General features: G+C 40.3%; 1 protein-coding gene across 1 annotated transcript; it reads right to left on the bottom strand.

The window, feature by feature from the left end:
- Positions 1-1,400: 1,400 nt before the first annotated feature.
- On the bottom strand, positions 1,401-20,438 carry LOC118823702 (XK-related protein 6). The gene is made up of 3 exons (XM_036593456.1): positions 19,888-20,438; positions 3,551-3,747; positions 1,401-2,559 (listed from the first exon to the last, which is right to left on the bottom strand). The coding sequence occupies exons 1-3, from the start codon at positions 20,436-20,438 to the stop codon at positions 1,592-1,594; spliced, it is 1,716 nt and encodes a 571-aa protein (XP_036449349.1). The 3' UTR covers positions 1,401-1,591.
- Between the last annotated feature and the right edge of the window lie 628 nt (positions 20,439-21,066).

The raw sequence follows: 21,066 nt of genomic DNA, 5'->3' as shown, positions 1-21,066 counted from the left end.
CAGACAAATTAAAATCAATTCAATTAAGTTACCAAGCCCTCTGCACCTCACCACTTCCACAAAAGTGCATGGCAACCTAGGTAAAAATGTAGCACCAATTAATCAACTGTTTGCTTAGATTCTATAGGAAAATGAATTCACTGTAAGCACCTATCCAGGACTGGGAGTTGTTAACAGGTGGCTGGGTGCACCACTGGCAGAGAGAACAGTAGATTACAGTAGAGGATGTGATTTGGCTTTGTATAGTTCTGCTGATGGCAGCAAGCCCTGTGTGCCATGGGAAGGCGTCCTCTTCTCAGAGCCGATCAGGAAAGTCCTGCGGTGAAACACTGCCGTGGCCTCGTACTCTGTGGGAAACCAATCAGGTATATTCAGGCAAAGATAGCGTCTACCTCCATCGGTTTAGCTTTTCATTACACCTTGGATCAAAGTAAAGGTAAAAAATTGCAACATTGAAAAAAAATATTTACGTGTGATTCCATATGGAACCACTGACAAATGTTTGCACCTTGGAAGTTTATTACTTGGAATTCTAGTTTAAATGACTGAATAGGGAGAATGGGGCTAAAAACAACAACAATGCATCAATACCGAGATGCTTATATGGAGCAGGGAAAAATGGAGGAGAACTTCCTGACCACTCTCACAACACTGCCTTTGAGAGGGCTTTACTGTGCTTATATTATCAAGAAAACACTGCGAAAGTATGGACAGACAGGCCAATACAAGAGCACAATGCTCTGAAGCACCCTATTTCTCCCAGCCGTGTTCAAAGGGCCTGCAACACACTTACTGCGCTCTTTATAAACCATGCATGACTTATGTACTCAAAATACTGTCCAACATCTACTTTCTAATCCTGTAATACATGTATTAAACATATTGTGCAAACTGGGCTTCATGAGCTTTTAATGCAAAGTTGTGCTATAGTGAGTCAATGAGGTATCTCTAGTAAATCATTTCTTGGATGTTTCTCTTTAAGGTAGCTTTAAGGCAATCAGCCAATGAATGCCATTGCGTAATCAGACTAAATGGTTGAAGGCTTTTGCCTGCAGAGGTCAGTGTAAGTCCAAACTAAATCAGAAAGCCTCCAGGACACTGACAAGCCATTTAATAACTTGAGCAGACAGGGAGGAAGACAACTGAAGTTAAAACTCACAGGTACAATGGAAGCTATATGAATGTTATTAATAAATTCTTAAAAGGCGGTGCTGGCGTGGTTGACCTACCTCCATTTTTCCAGTGTGATGATTTCAACTAGTTGTAAACACCATGATAGAAGATATATATATATATAAATATATATCCTCTACAGAGGATGCCGGCAATTTTAAACAGACTATTTATGTACAAATAAATATACACTCATAGTATGAAAAAAAAAAACATGTATAATGACTTTGATCAAGTTTTGTTCTTCACATTTCTAAAGTATTCATTGATGTTGGTTGATTACATCTTTAAAAAAAAAAAACTTTTTGCCAGACATGAAAGGTTGAAAAAAAGAAAAAAAAAAAACGAGAGAGAGATGGACGGCGTGATAAAAGGGAGTGACAGAGACAAGGAAAGGGGTGGAAGAGAGAGCGCGTCGTCACAGGGAGGACTCATACTGCAGGAGCTCGTAGAGCAGTGGTCCATCCCTGTACCTGATCCCTACAGCTGTGGGGGTGATAAACTGTAGGATGTTTATAGTCCTTCTCAGACGCCTGTCCACAAAGTGGGCATCCCAGGCTGGGTACCGTTTGCGGGGCATGTCGATCTTGATGAGGGGCCCTTCTGGCCGGTAGCGGCCCAACGGTGTGGTGGGCTCAGGGGAGCGCACCTGAAACACCGGCAGGCAGGTGTCTGCCGCAGAGTCATCTTGTTGGTCATAAGCCCCTGTGGGGACCCGGGTAGGGGTTGGCTGTGACGCTCGAGGACCAGGGGTAGGGGCCATGGGCTCAGCTTCTGGGGGTAAGGGAAGGCCCCAGAGGAGCTCGGCACAGCAGGAGCTGGCCAGTACTCTCAACCTGGGACCCATGGGGTGAAGGACACCATAGTAGATACCCATGAACACCACCCCTGAGGCAAAACTTAGGTAGACTCCACAAAGCACCGGTACCGCATATGAGTCTGTAGTGGCCGGGTCTCTGTATGCATACCACAGGCAGGTGAGCACCGTATTCTCAGCCAGCACCACAAAGTAATAGATCATCATGCGGTACCGGGTCCTGCCTTCCTTTACATTAAACCAGCAGAAGATGTAGACAATGCCCACCACCATGTTGAACAGCACCTCTTCCCATTTGGACATGCAGAAATCTGTGCCTCCATGCACAATCCAGAAGGCCATGGCACACCAGTGCACCACCACGAAAATGCCAAAGTAGATGTGGAAGATGGAAGCAAAGAGAGCGAAGGAGAGCACCCGTGAAGAAATAGTGAAGAGCCTCCAGAAGATGTGGATCAGTGCACCTCGATAGCTCATGCTCTTCTTGTCATCTCTGGAGTCCCTCAGGAGCTTATGATAGGAGGCTAACACCCAGGACAAGGACAGCAGCGATGCTAATAAGGAGACACCTTAAAGAGATAAAGTAAAACTGAACTGAGTACTGGCAGCCACTTACCAGTCTGATGATGCAATTTGTACTATACTGTCCAAACAGAGTCTGAAAACATGCTAGGCTCATGTCTAGATCCAGATTAAGCCATGTAATGGAGTGAAAAACGTTACATAGGAGCATCACAATCAGATCAGCCTATCCTTTGACTAGAAACCCATCATAATTTCTTTCTAAACTTACTGACAGACGATCTGACTGAGTCTAACTGGAGGTAAAGAGTAGGGATGCACATTCAGAAGTGACAGATTTTTGCTCAAAATACGAAATCGGCAATCGGTCAATTTATTGGTTTTTTTATTATGGCACGTGTTGAAATGTTATGACGTGCGTTGTATTTGAACAATGCTGCTACATATATACCAAAGTATGATAGCATAATTGTGCTAAATAGCCAGTTGCCTCTTATTTTCAATGCCTCTTACTTTTCATTCATTTTATTTAATTAGGCAACTGATTTAAAAATGAAAAGGTTCAACATTTAATATGTCAGTTTGCTCTTTGTGGAGTTTGCATGTTCTCCACGTGTCTGTGTGGGTTTCCTCCCATAGTCCAAAGACATGCAGTCAGGCCAAATGGAGATGCTAAATTGCCCCTCAGGTGTGAATGTGTGTGTGTGAATGTATATGTTTGTCTGTCTGCCCTGTGAAGGACTGGCAACCTGTCCAGGGTGTTTCCTGCCTTCTGTCCAATAATCGCTGGGATAGGCTCCAGCACCACCCGCGACCCAGGAGAATAAGCGGATTAGACAACGTGTGTGTGTGTGTGGTGTGTGTGATGCCCATTACAGAGCAAATAATGATGTTTATATTGCAAGTTTGGTTTATAATAATACTGGAAATGTGCTAGCGTGCTTTTTTCATTTACTCCACACAGTGCTTCGGGTTAATCAGTCATAAAATTATTCATCTGTTCAACCCTAGTAAACAGTAAATAAGTGGATTCCTTACACTGCAGTGTCTCAGCCCGGTTCTTCTGGATCATAATGCAGAGCTGTAGCACCAGTTGGGGGGCACTCTCCAAGAAGGTCTCCAGCAGCCGAAGCATGTTGACGTCAGCATACTCAAACATCATGGCCCAATAGAAACGCCGCCTGTGTTCTGCCCGACGCCGGCTCTGAATACCCAGGTACATAGTGCGGATGTACCTGTTTGAAAAAGAGGACATTTGCCAAACCGTGAGTGAAATCTGTTAATTCACTCAGATCCTCTAACTCTGCTCTGCTTTTCATTCTGCACACTCAACTCTGCTATGGGAGCAAGATCATTTAGTGCCCTTGCTTACAAACTTGGGAATGCCCTTTCTCAACATTTCCATGACTTCCATATTTTTAAAACTAAACTTAAAACACATATTTCTGCTGACCAATATCACACTTATTATAATAATATCATACTAATAAATAAACAAATTGTATCCACATCTAATATTATATTAAGTAATCCCTGTATATATTTCATGTTGTTTCTATATTTTATATGTTGCTGTTACTTTAATATATTGCCTCTAGTTCTTGAATGTTAAAACTGTTATTGTATTGTGTCTGAATATATTTGATTTGATGGTAGTTTATTATTTGGTCTAAAAATGGCACTCTGTAAATAAAATGAAATATTAATAAAAAATAAAAAAGGTATTATTACAGTATGTGCTTAGTATGAAAGCATTACAAGGACCAGGTAAGCCCTCTAGTCACACTATTCAGAAGGATAACATTAGCCTCTGCATTCCAAAGACACACATCAATCCTCTTTCATTCGAGGGACAGATACCAAGGTAACTATTTTAATAGCTGACTGAATCACTCTGTACTCATCACATTCTAGCACCAGCATGCTGAAATAGCATTAATAGAATGTACTTTTTAAATGAGGGCAAATTTGACTAACCAACACTTCACTGCTTCAAAGAACACTTTTCAATAGGTATAGCTCATCTTGTCTGTGTGATCATGTCTTTTAGAAACTCAATAATTTGGTATTTTATTTGTGCATTAGTTTGACTTTCTAGGCGGAGTGCACAAATTAGTTTCACACCATTAAACATCAGATTTAAAATTCATTTATTAATCATAACACTATTGTTTTTAGTAACAATAACAACTATGTAACTACTATGAAACTCACATGCAAGTTATGTAGTTATGATAGTGATGAATTCAAATGTGGACTCATGCTCAAACCCTTTTAAGGTTTAAGGGTGTAAAATTAAGTAAATGAACAGCATGATGCAATAAGTCAGTTGACTTTGAGATGTTCAAAAGTTTGCCGTATTTACATTAACATTTTGTTATTTTATATTCAATAACAATTGTTATTTTTTTTACACTAATATACAAAAACAACAAATACACTGTCAATTTAAATTTTACAAACTATTTGCCAAAAGGTATTTTTAGATGTCTTATTAAATATTCCAGGAATTCTGTGAACAGAGAATCAAAGTTATTAAGAGATCAAATTGAGAATCAAACAGATATTAAATAATACACACTATAATGCTATATTTCCATTAGTTATTGTTTCTCTTGAGATTTGGTCTCCCCCTGAATTCTGGATATCAATTTTATTAGAATTTAATTCTCGATGCTACACAGTTTTCTCAAAATTCAACTTATTAGTCTCAGCCAGTTTAGAATCTTCATTTAATTTAAAGCTTCTTAGTGTCCCGCTAATTATTTTTATCGTGAAGTTGCACAAAATGAGCATATCGTCACTGTCCAAAAAAGTATCTCCAAAATGGTAACTTTACAGGAGATGGCAAGAATGATATTAACATTCAATGTAAGTTAATGTGAAGAAAAGTCCTGCATCCCAAGTGATTTTGGAGCATTTCTATTGGCCCATTCATCTTGAATTTTTTACATAATATAAAGAGAGCTGCCAGGTTCAAAAGCAAAAATGGGGTCTTTCTTGGACAGCAATGACATTCAAACCATTCACGGTCAGCAACCAAACTGTTCTTATATTATTGAAAATGGTGACATCTATATTTAAATATATATTGACATATGACATATATTGAAATATATGTATTTTATATATAAAACATTATATACGTACAATATATATTATTGAAAACGCAAACATCTATTACCCAGTATACAACTCAAGAATAACAGTTTGCACTGTAGTCCTTGTAGTTACTGAATAATGCACCTGTACCAGGGCTGTGATTTTAGGGAGGTAAAAACACCAAAACATAAATTTGAAATTAGATTCTATGATTAAAAGGTGAGGTTAACTTTAGCACTCATGGTGCTCAACTGGGCTACTTCATCGTTTTCTTCTTGTTACCAATGCAACTCAGCCAGGTAAGCTCAGTGTGTTGGGAGTTGGAGCAAAACTAAAAAGCAGATGAACTGTGGGACCCTGAGAACCTAAGCTTTAAAGCACATAGATATCTCTCCTATAGAACGCCTGGAGCAGAGCAACTCTAGATGGACATGGGGCATGTATGCGAATTATTTATGACTGCGAAATTAGTTCAAGCAGATGGTGATGGGATTTTCCCCATCTAGGCTAAGGATAGATAGACCATAAACAGCTGATAAATAAATAGAGCTGACGATGCAAAGCTAATGCTTAGTGGCCCTTAAAGGAGCCAGTTAAGAAAAAGATATGCAATGTTTACCCCCCGTTTTGAAAGGGTTGAAACGTGCTCTAACAGGTTTTTCACTGTAAACGTTCTCCATTTATCTGGTGAATTTCTACAAATACACCAAAAGGTCAGAGAGTAGGCCAAACAACAGCTGCTTCAGGAAAAAGAATCTTTTCTACTCTTGATAGTTTTTATAAAATCACTAGCGCAGAAGTGGAGCAGCTGTAGGCTGTTGCTCGCTGCTCAAGAAGGTACTTAAAAACGAAAAGAAAATAAAACCTTCAGAGGACAAAGAGATGAGCGAGATGAATGGAATTTCTTAGGGCTACAGAGTGTATAACACAAATTCAGGCACAGTGCACTGTAACAGATCTGTGGTGAGGAGAGATAAATGGAAGTCTTCTGTGAGTGAGAGACATGCTCAGAGGTTTGCTCTGAATCAGGCTGAGATCTGAGAACTTTATTTCCCTGATGTTTCAGTACGATTCTGTGATACTTGACATATTGCTAGACAAATTACAGATAAAAAACAAAGATAAATTTACACAAAAATATATATTTCTCTCTTAACAATAAACATATTTAAAAGCTGTTTTCTCAAAAACCAGATCAGGATGATGACAAAGGTGGCTATGCACGTTCACTGCGTTGCCCATGTACTTTATTTTAACAAGATAGTTCTTGCAAATCACAAAGTCTTTGTCTATTTAACTGTCCCTTCAATGCTGTAAAAGCTGAAATGGGCCCAGACCTTTGACTAGAAAGAGGATGGTGCCTGTCTGATTTCTTTTTCTGCCCCGCAGATTTACCCTATTCATCTGCTTAGTGAATCTGGTTCATCACATTGGAGGGCGAGTCCCTTTAGAGCATTTACAGTGCAGGCATGTTTCAATAAATAAAGTGATATTTGGCACCAGTGTATTGATAACGTATCACAAAGGAAAGCGATACGATATCACCGTATCAATATTTTAGCCCACTCCTAATCAACATTCGATTTACTAAGGCTGCTCAGAAGACCACAAACTGCATAGGAGCACCAACTAGCTTTCTGCAAAAGCTCAGGGTTTAAAAGGCACCATAAAATAATGGAAATGCTAACAAGAGACAAAAAGGGGAAATGAAGGTTCAGTGATGAAGAGATGGCAGTGTTAATATATGAGGTTCTTTCCTGTCAAAACATTCAACAGGTGTGTAACTATACTCCAAATAAAGAAAACAGAATTTGAACAATAAAACAATAACAAGGAGTCCGCATATTGTGGCCACAAGAACCTGCTGGTGCTCTCAAAACAGCCCACTCCAGAGTCTAGACCTCAACATCACTGAATGTGCTTTGGATTACTTGGGATTGTTAGAAGCAGAAAATGTGACCAACTTCTAAGACTGAACTTTGGAGGTGTGGATAATAGACTGCCAAAAAAAATGAAAGCTGTAATAAAGGTAAAAACTTGACACACTAAAAACACATATTATATGTAGTTGTTAAGGCTTTGGTGTAATTGTCTGTTAAATATATGTTTTTTGCTCTTTTCCCTGACACTAAAACAAATGCTAAACTTGTACTTAATGGCTGTTTTGGTTGGAATTTAGGAAATGAAGGGGACAGTACTGATAGAATGCCATTTTGCACCTGAAAAGCTCAGTACGTTGGGACATTGCAAACTTCTCATATATCAGTATTATGACGGTTGATATTGTGATAGGAAACGATATATTGTGCAGTGACAGTTCCCATCAACACTGAGCATAAAAATAGAGCAAAGGAGAAAGAGCAAGGGTAAAGGCAATGTGATTGTGAGAGACTGAAAGTAATCAGTAGGCACACAATGCAATTTTCTGGCCGTGTGCTCGCCGAGCCTTACCCCTCTCTTCTTCCTTCCTTGTGTGTTTTCAAGTATTCTGCTCACGTGGTTGGTCCATATGCAACAATCTAAATCATTCCTTCAGCACCCTCACCATAAAAATGTGGCCCAGCTCAACAAGAACACTTCACCAGTCTTCCTGCCAGCTTGACAGTCTCCAGCCTTCATTCATGACGCTCTTATGACAATTACATAAATTTTACATGTAAAACTATCACTCTGCTCCCTGACACACACACACACACACCTCACATCTCTTCCTGACTTTCAAATATGAAAAAGAAGAAAAGAAGAAAGAAGCCTGTCACTGCTTCTCTGCTCTCGCCGCACAAATCCTGTGCTGAATACTGATACTTGAACAAAGACTGAAAATAGGTGGGAATTAATATTTAAAACAAAAAGCGATGCTAATCAGATATTATCGCTGCGAGCCACTCAATGTTTTACAGTGCACTGAAAGTGGCTACTGTTGCAATGTGGTCATGTTGTGATATATGAATTACATCAGTAGTGCAAGAACAATGGGAAATGTCTTTTAGATGCAGAACATGGCAAAATGTGATGCAGGAAAAACAAGCACAATTGTCCCATCAGCAAAAAGGAGAGGGGAAATTAAACACACTTCACGGCTAAGATTCACGGTGGGGTACAAAACAGCCATGATCAGCTCTTTAGAAAATACTCTGACACCCACAGGAGGTGGATATCAGAAATCAGTAGAAAGTGGACCAAGTTATCATTTGCAGCCTTTAATCAAAACTGCCTCCCGAAGACTCCAGCACCCACATCAAGACTGAACACTGTACAGTTTCTCACACTATATTATTAATATTAGTCTTAACAATACTGACATCAGGGAAGGCTGGAATATGCAAATTAGAACCTGACAAATAATACAACCTGACTAATGACACCTGCTGCCTTGATAGCAATACAAGCTGATGTGGTAAGTCTGAACACAAAACAACGCCATCATTAAAACAACAAAAACATGTGAAATACCTTCTAAGAAAGAAATAAAGAAAGTCTTTTCTAAGAAGAGTACTAAAAAGATAAGAGCTAATTAACAGAAACCAACAACCCTCTGCCCATACTAGAGCATTTATATTATTTAAGACTGAATTTCTGTTGTTTATTAGAAAGAAACGATAAATTTAAGGAAGTCACTGTTGATCTTGTTTAAATTGGTGACTGACCAGGGGCATCACTGAAGATTTATAAGAAGAAAGAAGGGCTAAGCCTTTGCTAGAGGGGTCTGGGGGGATAAAAATAAAAAAATGACCCTAATATGCCCTTTCTGAATTCTTAAGAGAAGCAATAGGCATGAAATTGATAAAAAGAGTATCTGATTAAGTTGGACATACAGTAGCTCCGTCTCTCCATTGTTTATATGCCAATCTAATATGACTTCAATTCTGTCCATCCACTTACTGGGCACAGATCAAGCAATGGTACTGAAGATGAGCACTGCTGTGTATTCTCTTTAGATAAGCAAGTCCTAAACATGTTATTCAAATACACGAAACTATAGATTGTAGGGAAGGCGATGTGGCAAAAATATAACGGTCCAATACTTCAAGAAATTTTCACAATACATGTTATGTCAGGATATTTATTTCTCCAGTCTGATCAATTGGAACTGATAAAAAGAATTAGTAATGCTACATTTAACAAATCCTACCAACCCTCTGAGTACAGTGCTTTTTATTAGATATTTTAATTATGCTCTCTGTGTAATGCAACTTGTAGGTTGGTATCCTGATAAGCTCAGAAAAGTATATTATCTTGTACTGTGATGTAATTTATCACAATAACAATGAATATTATCACACTGTCCAGCACAAACAGACACCTGATCAGATCTACTCCTCCCTTTTGTTGACTCTGTTTAGTAAGTATCCAGTATTTGTTTAAACAAATAAACTTTTTTTTTGATTAAAATCAGATTTTTCAAGAACTATTTGAAAACCTTTTTCAAGATTTTTGTTTGAACCAGGAAAATCATTTGACTTAACTGGCCTTCAGCAGAGTAGTTGCCTCTCTTAAAGAGATTTCAAATATCCATCTACACATTGAGTAACTGAAGGGTATAAAGTTGCTTATTATGATCAACACTGTTACCTTTTTCACTGACACTAACTTACTGTAAACAATATTCTGTGTCTACTACTGATATGATGGTTTTGAAATGCTAAAGCGATACATGAAAATAAAGAATATAAGATCTGTCAGTAAAATTGTTTCTCTTTAAATGAATGAGAAAAAACTGCTGATCATTTAAACAAATACCGTACACTTATTCAGACTGGCTAAAAAGCCCTGCCTAAAACTGGCATAGCAATATACCTGTCACTGATATTATAAAAGTGAGAGTAAAATTACAGGTAAAATGTGGGCACAAATGGGCTCAAAAAACACATTTTTATTTTTCTAATAAAAGTGGTAATAATTACAACATAGCACTGATATTTCTTGCATGTGTAAAGCCCACTCCCAGTAACAAATATCATGAAAAGGCTTTTAATGCAATTTGGAATTAAACCTTTATTATACGGTTGTACCAAAATTAGATCTGTTGAGATTATCAGTTATCAGAATCTTAAACTCGTTAAAATCGGTACTGGTCCAAAAATGTTGATACCTGATGGGCCCTAATGCAAATGACATTCCATATAAATGTTTTCATAAATCACGGCTACATGATCCAACAAACATAAGTAAATTTAGTCAAAATAAAGCAGATGAATCTCTGAACCATGTTCCATTAAGAGTTCCCCAATGCTTTAATATTTTGTAAAGGCATATCGAAATTGCAACATGTAGCAATACAATCACAATATCTTGTTTTGTCCATATCATGCAGCCCTAACTCACACCTAACTTAGTCATCAAAAAGCTCCACCAAGTTCAGTGCAGGATACATTAACAGGCATCTTTGATTAAGCTTGGCAGCAAGTTCAGTGAGTCACCCTGCTTATGAACAGCTGATGACAAATTAGCACCAACAATGTTCTTGAATTCTGACCACCCCCACAAACCCACACACTCATGCACAGCGCTCCCACTCTGGAAGAGAATGGGTGAACATCCATCATCCCTACCTGCAGCCATGATGAAACAGACCAGCTGGCTGACTGAGGATTCAGAACCCAAATTGCATGCTACTGAATTTGGTCTGTGTGTTTCTATGTGCATGTGTGGGTGCAAAGAGAAGACAAAACATAGCAGCACCAGGAAAGACATATGAAGAGTTACATTCCAGTATGCTGTATTTCCATTGGTAACAATTTTGAAAAGAAACAACTGACATACAGCAGAAAATACATGTTTATTCCTCTAATAAAGATGGTATTAATCAATGATAAACATCGATATTTTTGTGTTTTTTTTGTATGTGTAAAGCCCACTCTAAAAATGTATATCATGGAAAAAAAGCAAAAATATTCTATAATGTATCTGCCATATATGCCACTGCAGCTTCAAATCTAAAATCTAAAACCAGTGTTTCAAACCTTTACAAGCAGAAAGTCAGAGCTTTAGTATGCCACTGCTCCATTTCCAAGCTATGATCACAAGCATCAATCAAAGTATTTTGAGTGAAATACTAGCTACTGAACAGCAGAATATGAGTATATGAGTATACACGTTTTTCTTCTGATTTCTAGTGTTGGGTCATTCGGCTCTTTTAGGAAAACATAGGGCAGCCAAAGAAATAAAAAGTCATTTTTTCAATTTAAACTGGTAGATCTTATGTCACTGTACAATAAAATCATAAGACCCCTTTCTCCTGGATCTCTTTGCAAAACTTACAGCTCCGCCCCCTCCTTATCCCCAAACCTGTTGCTTGTTGTATCAGTTTGTCTCGTTTTGTCTTCGGTGGTTTTCATGTCACTCTTAGTAATGTTTCCAAGGGTGCCTTGTTAGTTCTTCCAATTTTTGACTTTTACCTGCTTTGTTTGTTGATGACTGATGGACGTGCCTGCATTTCATCCGTCTTCTTGAAATTGACTTATCCAAATTAAAAAAACATAATGCAATTTTTTTAATTGGAAGCTAGACTAAGATTTTACTAAATATTAAATGACAGATGATATCAATAACTTGGCTAACTCTGGGAACAAAAACTATCAATGCTACTGAAGAACAGCCGTTTTGGAGCCGAAAGAGCTAATATTGGTTAGCTGAGTCAATTTATCTTACTCACAGAAAAGAGTCAGAACGCCCTCTTCTCACTACTCTTCTACTTTACCACACTTTGATGAAGGCCACAACGTGAAGCTTCTTAGTGGCCCGATCTACACAAACCCACCATCAGAGTTGAAGATCTGAAGACCTGACATCACTGCGTGTGAACAGCCAAATTATAAAACGTACAACATTGGAATCAACCTAATTTAACACACTGTGTCCACAGGAGTTTGACTTCATGACTACAATTAATGTAAATGAGCCAAGTTCGGTCAGTGTGCAATACATTAAGTGGCCTTAAAGGTAAAAGTCTGGCATGTCATACTTGTGTTTGATTATTGGAAGACTCCAGAATATTCTCTCTCCATTCACTCGGGTTCATTTGGGTTGTCAGATCTTTTTCTGGAATATGCTAATAACAAATGTTGGTTGGTGTTTGTGTGGGTGGTGTGCTCTGGCCTTAATAGTTTATGCATGATAGCTATATTTCACAAGAATTCAGTACACTACACTGAAAGGACCAGATGGCAATCCACAGCTCTAATTTTCCCAGCCTTGATTAAGACAGGCATGACTCAAAACTGGTCATTCCACTCTATTCCAGTTTGGAACTGCCTAGAGACAAATTTCTGATCATGTCCTAACAAATAATTATATGGGCAAAAAAACTGACCTTACGTCAGTACAAGATGTTTGATAAGTGTAATGTAGGTACTGACTGAGAGCACTGATAGCACTGAAATTCATCATATTCAGACACTAAGCCAACCAAGAAAATACCACAAAATTAAAGAGGTGAAATAAACAAGTACTTAAAAACTGGCATATAAACATTTCCAGCTTGCGTAGATCAACATTTTTGTTTCAGTCATAGTACAAAATGAAGAGAGAAAGGGATTTTTAGCAAAGCTCTTGGTGCACCTACATACAGTAGATTCCAAAGTGGGTACACAGTCAGATAAAATTAGAGGGATTCTCCTTCATTGATCTTGTATGCAGTAAAAGCGACTGTGACATCTCGGATGAAAGACATGCACGACTGTGAAATCCCACAAGAGGTTCCTGAGTTTTCCCACAAAAGCTTCCTGGGGAGTACTATCAAACAGGCTCTTCTCTCTGTTTCACATCACTGAACAAACATGCGGGTAGGGGGGATGCCTGGCTGGGGAAAATACGCTTCAGCATTATGCAGACGTGGGACTGAAGTGACATGCTGAAGTCTTTGATAGAATGAAGATGTTTCACTTCTGTTTAATCATTTTATCATGAAGGAGCACATATTTTTCAGAACAAGTGAAACAGAGAAACACATCAGGCCGAATTACTGATCAGATAAGTGCTTAGTTCTGCCTCAGTATAAAATTTGGCAATAATTTAACAGTTCTGAGGAAAGGGGGAAATGAAATAGAAAAAGTGGATAAGTGGAGACTTACAAGCAACTTGCCCCACGTTCCGCAGGCCACTCTGTCTCTTTGCCCTCTGCTCTGTGAATGACTGTACCCCCCTATCCCAAACCCAAGAGCTTCTCTCTAGGCGCACCAGTCCATCAGGGCAACTAAAGCAAAACAAAAAGAAAATAATGGATTCATGAAATGAGAATGGGGTGAGGGTAGAAGAACATACAGCAAAAACAAATAGTGACAAAATTATGGGATAAAACTGGCACAGAATGAAAATGGATAAAGTGAAAGCAGATGCAAAATGATAGAAAATCAGTGAAGCCTTGGGTTTTTAGATAGTTTTTTAATGCGGTCATAAGCTGTGCAATTCTGACTTTTTAAGAGACTATTACTTACTTCACTGATCAATTTATTAATCTAATTAAGATTAAATATTAAAAACCTTTATATAGCCAACAGTATAGTTAAATTGAGACATGAAAAATAGTTTAAGTGCTATATTCTTCCAAATATAGTCATCCAGAACAGAAATGTCTCTCTATGCCCTTTCTCTACAACATCACAATTTTGAAAGGGCTAAATGAAATGTGGAAGCAACATAAACAATCTCCTTCCAGAGTGGCCTTTAAAGAACTACTGAACTCCTATTCATTAGCAATATAATTACACTATATGGCCAAAAGTTTGTAGACACCAGCTCATCCAATATTTCATCCAAAATCAAGAGCATTAAAAAGATCTTTGTCCCCCTTTTGCTGCAGTAACTGTCCACTCTTCTGGTGGGGGCTTTACACTAGATGTTGGAACCGTGCTGTAAGGATTTGATACTTTGATACATCAGCTACTGATGACAAATGCCACTCCAACTCTACTGGATGGAGCTCCATCACTCCAGAGAATACTGCTCAATGCCCACTGCTGGGGGCAGGCTTTATACCCCTCTAGCTGATGCTTAGCACTCTGCATGGTGACCTCAGGTTCAAATGCGGCTGCTCAAGCATGTCCCATTCTATTGGCAATGCTCTTCTATGGAGATTATACGAGCTTTGTGTGTATCTGAACTCTTGTGTCAGCAGTAGGTGGACCTTAATGCAGCTGAGTTCACTAATAAGAAGAGGGTGGCCACAAATTTTTAGACATACAATGTATCTGTACCTGAAGACTGATGCACACCCTAGAACATACTCTCTCAGTTACTACATTCATTACAAGCAAAATGCAAAACCTTACCAGACATTCTGTAATCAAAGTTACTTACACGTGATTGATAGGATATGAACAATCAACCAACCAAGTTCAAAGTTCAAGAAGGGGAAAAATTGTGAATTTTGCGAGAAACAGTCTGTCTTCAGGTTTAACTTTGAAGGCTATGCAGGTGCCTTTTTAGCATCATGGATAATGAATGCGATTACAACCTTCTGAGAGGACCTCTGCTCTCCTCTTCCCTGACTGACTCTTTTTGGGTACATAATAAAGGTTTCAGTGCTTCTTTCTGCAATCATACAGAATATTACAAACTTTTATGAACCCATGGGTATTTAGTATTGATGATCCCTTCACCAGTAACTGTCCCAGGAAAATTTAAAAATAAAATAACATGATTTTATCAAAATGACTGCACAAATGCATAAAACAGGAGGGCTCAGGCCCAGACCCAGAGAGCTGCATATCAGTACATTTTGGTGATTTCACTGCACAAACACCTGATTCAACTAAGCAGTTGATTAGCAAGTTCAGGTGGTGCATTTGAGCAGTGAAATCACCAAACTGTGCTGGAGTCTGGGCCCATAAAAGCAGAACTGATGATCATGAACTAAAATGACAGTGTAACAGAAACAAATTAGATATTAAATAGAAAACAGTGGGATTCGTTAGCTAGAAAAAGCTCATAGAGCATAATTGTTTAGAAGCAGCAAAGGCCTGAAGCCTGAGAGGACAGAACTCTCTTGCATTTGCACTCATTACACTCAGCCATCAATATTGATAGTCCATTGATAGTCCCAAATCAGAAAGTAGCAGCACTGAATCATCAACTGGTCTAACCTGAAAATGAACAGGGGCACGACTGCAATCTGTTTTTCCTTTTCCTGGAATCTGAATCACTATGTGCGGACACAATTTTCTTCTTAGTCTTTTTGTAGTCCCTAACATATCTGCGCTGTAACCACTTTCGCCTGAAGCTCCTGTCTCAGTCCAACATTATGTTGTGCTGCACAGCCCTGGTTGGCAGAGAGGTTAATAGACACAGGAGGATCAGATGACTTGCCCAACTGTGAAATAATGTATCGCTGATTGTGTCCAGTCTACATTTCAAGACTGTCTCAAGGTGATTTTATTTGTAGCCTAAAGTCAGTACAATCATATCACTAAATCTGCCTCTCACCAGTACTGGAGTCACTGGATTCTTCAGGGCAAAGAATGAATGCAGTCCTCAAACAGTGAGCCTGGGAACAACAGCTGTGAGTGGGTGATGCTGGACGACTGCAGACCAGGGATAGTGGTGGCTATAAAGCAAGCTCAATGTTACAGTCAAACGTGTGTAGCAGCAGCTGTGCAAAGTCCCGAGGGTCTCTCACACTGCGGTTGAGTGGAGATTGTAAAAAAGTGTGTGCTGGGGGAGTGTGAGGTACTAGTGTGGGGGCTTGAGGTTAGAACAAGTGCTCCAAACACATAGTGGGAAATTCAGGTCAGTGTGTCAAGACCATGATCTGTGCCTGAATCAGCTTTTATCGCTAGTCTCGGGTGGTGCACTGCTTTGCAATAAAAACAATACATCAGGAATTGCTTTTGGAAGGCCGGCAACAATCTGCTTTGTTGTTTTTTTCTTTTTTTAATTGTTAGCAAGGTGGTTGGTAACAATACCACTTTCTTACGCAGAGGTTCCAGGCCTTTTGTTTCATATACACACTACATTGTGACCAATTTGTGGTCACAAATATGCATGCAATAGTGAGATCTTGCCTTTTTTTCCTCCAAACAGGGCTATGCCAAAGTATCCTACTTTATGTCTCTGGGTTCACATTGGCTTCTCCTACACAGAACCTTATGTAAAAATTATATTTTATGAAATGATTCACAGTCAGTGCACAGTAAGAACAAGAGATAATACTCTGTTGTATACTTTTTAAGCTGACTTTCAAGTATATTTGTGTATGATAAAATATTGACTGAAAAACACTTGGATAATTGGAAGCTTAAGTCATTCTTATTGTCATTTCCAGTGCTATTAATGCTGAATTACAATAGCATACATTTATGTGTACTTACACAGCACTCAAACAAGCACTAGCTTACTGTGAGTGAGCGTCCATGTCTTTCCTTAGATGGTTGAGGTCATGTAAACACTCCAAGGTGAAAAACAAAGTTCAGAGTCAGAAAATTCAGAGTTACAGTTTTATTTCTGATGTATTACATATTAAATTAGGTAAGGATGACTGAACCCAGGGCAGGGTTTTGAAAGCTCACTGTATATGCCAACAAAATAACTAGCATTATCATGGCTTTCACTATCAGTTAACTGCTAACTGCAGCAAAAGAACAGAACCTATCCTACATGCCTTGGTCTAAAGTTAATTTAGGCAGAAATACAAAGACTGTAGATTAAAACTAACTGGCAACCATGGGAAAAATTCTGAGATTAGCAAGAGTTAGAGGGGATTTTCATGCCTATCAAACAGAGTCAAGCTGGAGACTTACACTTTTCACACCCTAATCAAGCCTCATCATTGTTAGCTTTGCCAAAGGCAGCATATGTGTATATCCAGTGAGCCTAAGTGAGGCCGGCAGGGAGGGAACAAATGTTCTGGCCGAGTCTGTCAGCCCTGTGCTCGCCATGTGCTTGATAGGACAACTGTGGAGCATCAGACAGACAGGAAACCTGTCTTTTCATCCACTCTGCAGAATGTAAACACCTTACAGGTGCCATTGCTTAACTGCCCTGTGCTCCATTGTGGACTGCAGAGCATACTGAGAGAATATACTCTAATACATCTGTTTGAAAATTTGTGTCAGAGGGCTGAAAAACGTACAGGTGATATAATCTCTTCCAACTCTTTAAACAGTCCAGGTAAGGCTAGATTTCTAGAAAGAGAAATCAGATGTTTTACAATCCTAGGTGCTCAGTGCTGAACCTGAAGATGTGCATCACCAAGAATTTAGCTCCACACTCCATAGTACAAAGTCAATTGTAAAACCGTTACTTGTTAGGATTGGTCAATCTCCGCTGATCTAATCTAAGCTCATGTAAAGCGTGATGATGTAAAGAACACAGTAAGGTTGCTTGTTAGAAGCCTTAATAAACGGCAGGTACTGCCCAGATAGCAAGAACATTATCAGACTGTTTGCCACCGTTGGTCCACTCTCAGCCCACTCAGATTACTGTCCTGCATACAAGATCTAACTTGCTTTTAATCTCCTCAAACAGATAGTAAATGCACAGAGACTTTTATTCATAAAATAAACAAATATTACAAACAACTTAGAGAAAAAAATAATGACTAGGCCTAATGTAAAATGATTTTATAGAAACTGTTATTGCTGACACTGTGCTGGATTAAAATTATTTACTGAACTAATTTACAAAGTATAATTAAAGAAAGGAGGGAAGGAAAATAAGTAAATTGGACGGTGAATGGAAAATGAGTGAGGATATGTGGAATTTTGTCTAATACTCTGCTTAACCATCGGTGGGCCACCCAGAAAACGCTGAGCAAAACGCCAGTGGACTGCCAGCTTTGCCATCAGCAGGCCAACAGTGGTCCACTATCCTCTTGCATGTGGGTGAGGAGGCCATGTTTTGTACAGAGCAACTGTTTCTTAGTGATTTCCTCTTGGATACTCAATTGAATGACACGACTAAGTCTGGATGGCTTCTTTATGGTAAGACAATATAACTTTAAAAAATGTAAGTATATCTTATTCTCAACTAATGACTATCATTTGGATTGCTGCATGAACCTACTGAAGATCCTAGAGGAATGCAGTCCTCCTATACATACATATCATGACAGGCTCCAATGTCCAGCATTCAGTAGTAATGTTGTTCATATAAAATCCTTCTGACCTTGAATAAGCTTAAGAAGCTTAATTTTGAAGGTTGTGATGAAGAAACTGAAGCCAATCAAGAACGGATTCTGCTCATTAAAAGACCTTCCACACACTGAACACAGAGAAGCAAAGCTGCTCTGCTTTCACCAGTGACTCAACCTCCCCCTCCACCTCGTGTAGAGGTCATTTAAGTAAATTTATTTCCAGCTCCATCGATTCCACCCACAGAAGGCTACTGTGAAGCGTTTTTCCCACCTGACACAACTGGCAGGCGTCGACTATGATGGGTCCAACAACAAAATGTCCGAAAAACAACAGAACACATCGTTCCCCGTTTGCACATTTTACATTAGCGCCTTCTTCCATAGCCTCGAGCTAATAGGTGAGACGTGAGGAGATACTGTAACCATTGGCCCGTCTATTATCAAAATGGATGGAATATTTTTTCAGAGCTAAGAAATCCCCTAGCCCACCGCAGAAACGGTCACCGCGAAATCCAGATGCTAAACGTGTGCAGAGTGATATAGGGAGCCATGCTGGACGAGTCCATGCAGCAAAGCAACGGAGCTGAAACGCGCCAAGAACAAACACGACGACCTTTGCTATGTTCAAAAGCGAGCAGCTTAGTGAGGGAACTGGAGAAGGCACTGCACACAGGGGGTGACCGCGGCTTTAAACAGGGAAGTTCAAGTGGGAATTTCTAAATGTATTGTGTCTGTATATCGAGGCAAACCAGGTTTGTGGGAATCTTGGAATTCAATGATTGAGAATAAATCTCGTTTGGTCTCAGTATTTCCCAGTTAACTCAGTGCTTCAGGCAGAGCTGCGGTGTGCTATTGTACGGGGACAAGTTTAGGCGAGCATGCCTATAGGCTAAACCTGGAGGTCAGGATAAGGATGCTTTCAGCTCGTGTCTGGCAGTGCAGGATGAAGCCTGAAGCGAAGAGGGGGGATATGGCAGGTGTTGGTGATGTTGGTGAGTATGCTGGTGAGTGAGTGAGTGAGTGAGTGAGGGAGAGAGAGAGGGAGAGAGAGCACTGCGTTGACTATCACCAGCCAGCCTCTGCCTTAGCCTTCCCTAGGAAGCTGAAGCCTCAGGCGCCAGAATGTAACTGCTGCACCACTTAAGGTGGAACGGGAATAAAAGGGACTGGTGAATAGGAAGCTGACTTCAGCCTCGCGCCTTACCTCCACACTTGCCCCAGCTGAAGAACGTGCACGGCTGCGTGCCAGACCCACACGGCGATGTGGCAGCAGCGGTCCCGGCCGTGTACCCCAGCTCTCCGGCTGAGCCCCTCCACTGCCCCGAGCCCGCCGCCCGTGTAATCCTGCACTAACCACCTGAAGCTGAGGATCTGCACGAGCACCGAGGGCACGAGCACGAAGAAGAGCGTGAGCCCGCACCACAGGTAGTCCCTCCGCGTGTAGTAGTCGACGGCCAGCCACACGTCCGTGCCCACGTCGCCGAAGAAGACCAGCATCGCCAGCACGATCCACAGGCAGTCCAGCCACAGGCGCTCCTCCCCGGGCCGCGGGCGCGCGCCTCTCCTCCTTCCGCGCGCCGAGAGGCACGCGCTCCGGCAGCCCCAGTAGCACGACGAGGAGTTGCAGCAGTGGCACATGTGGATGGCCGCGCTGTCCGCGGGCTCCTCGTCCTCTCCGGTCCCCGCCGCATCGTCCTGCTCGCGCAGCTGGGCGAAACCGGCGACGACCCCCACGCCATCGGATTTCGCTGCCATCTTGCGCTCTCAAACGCTTCGTCCCCCCCTCCCCCTTTCCGGGGGTCGATGACGTCACTTCCCAAATACCTGGACTTTACACCCCCCCCCCCAACATACACTGAAGGGGAGGAATGAATAAGCCTGCTGCCTTACCAATTCATAAATATGAGCATCAGCTGTCCAATCTAGGAGAGCGCATGCACGCTTAGTGGTGATGCTTGCGTAGCGCATGCTGGTTCAGGTGGTCACCTCAGCTAAACAAGGCGTAAATTAAAAAATGGATCAAGGTTTAAGATTAATAGTTATAGCCTAGCAGTGTTAAATGTCTTTGGTCTTCATTGTAATGCTTTGGTCAAATAAGAACTTGAGGTCACTCATCTGGAGCACTGGAATACCTAAACCTGGATATATGCTGGTATGCAGAGTTTATCTCCACAAAGACACCCCATAATAGTGTGAGGGCTGGCCAGCGTCTGAGGGGAATGCCATCTGTCTGGTCAAAAAATGACAAACCCCCCACCCCACCACCACCCCATTAGAATTGCCATCTCCTTATTCCACTCCATTTATTCTATTATTGCCATTGTAATATCACTGTCTGTTATTGACATTTTAATTCCATCTGTATTTGAGATTCAAGTACCAT

This window comes from Colossoma macropomum, unplaced genomic scaffold (genome assembly GCF_904425465.1).
Source record: "Colossoma macropomum unplaced genomic scaffold, Colossoma_macropomum, whole genome shotgun sequence".
NCBI lineage: Eukaryota > Metazoa > Chordata > Actinopteri > Characiformes > Serrasalmidae > Colossoma > Colossoma macropomum.
Note: the sequence above shows the minus strand (reverse complement) of the source record. Positions and strands in the feature narration are given on the sequence as shown.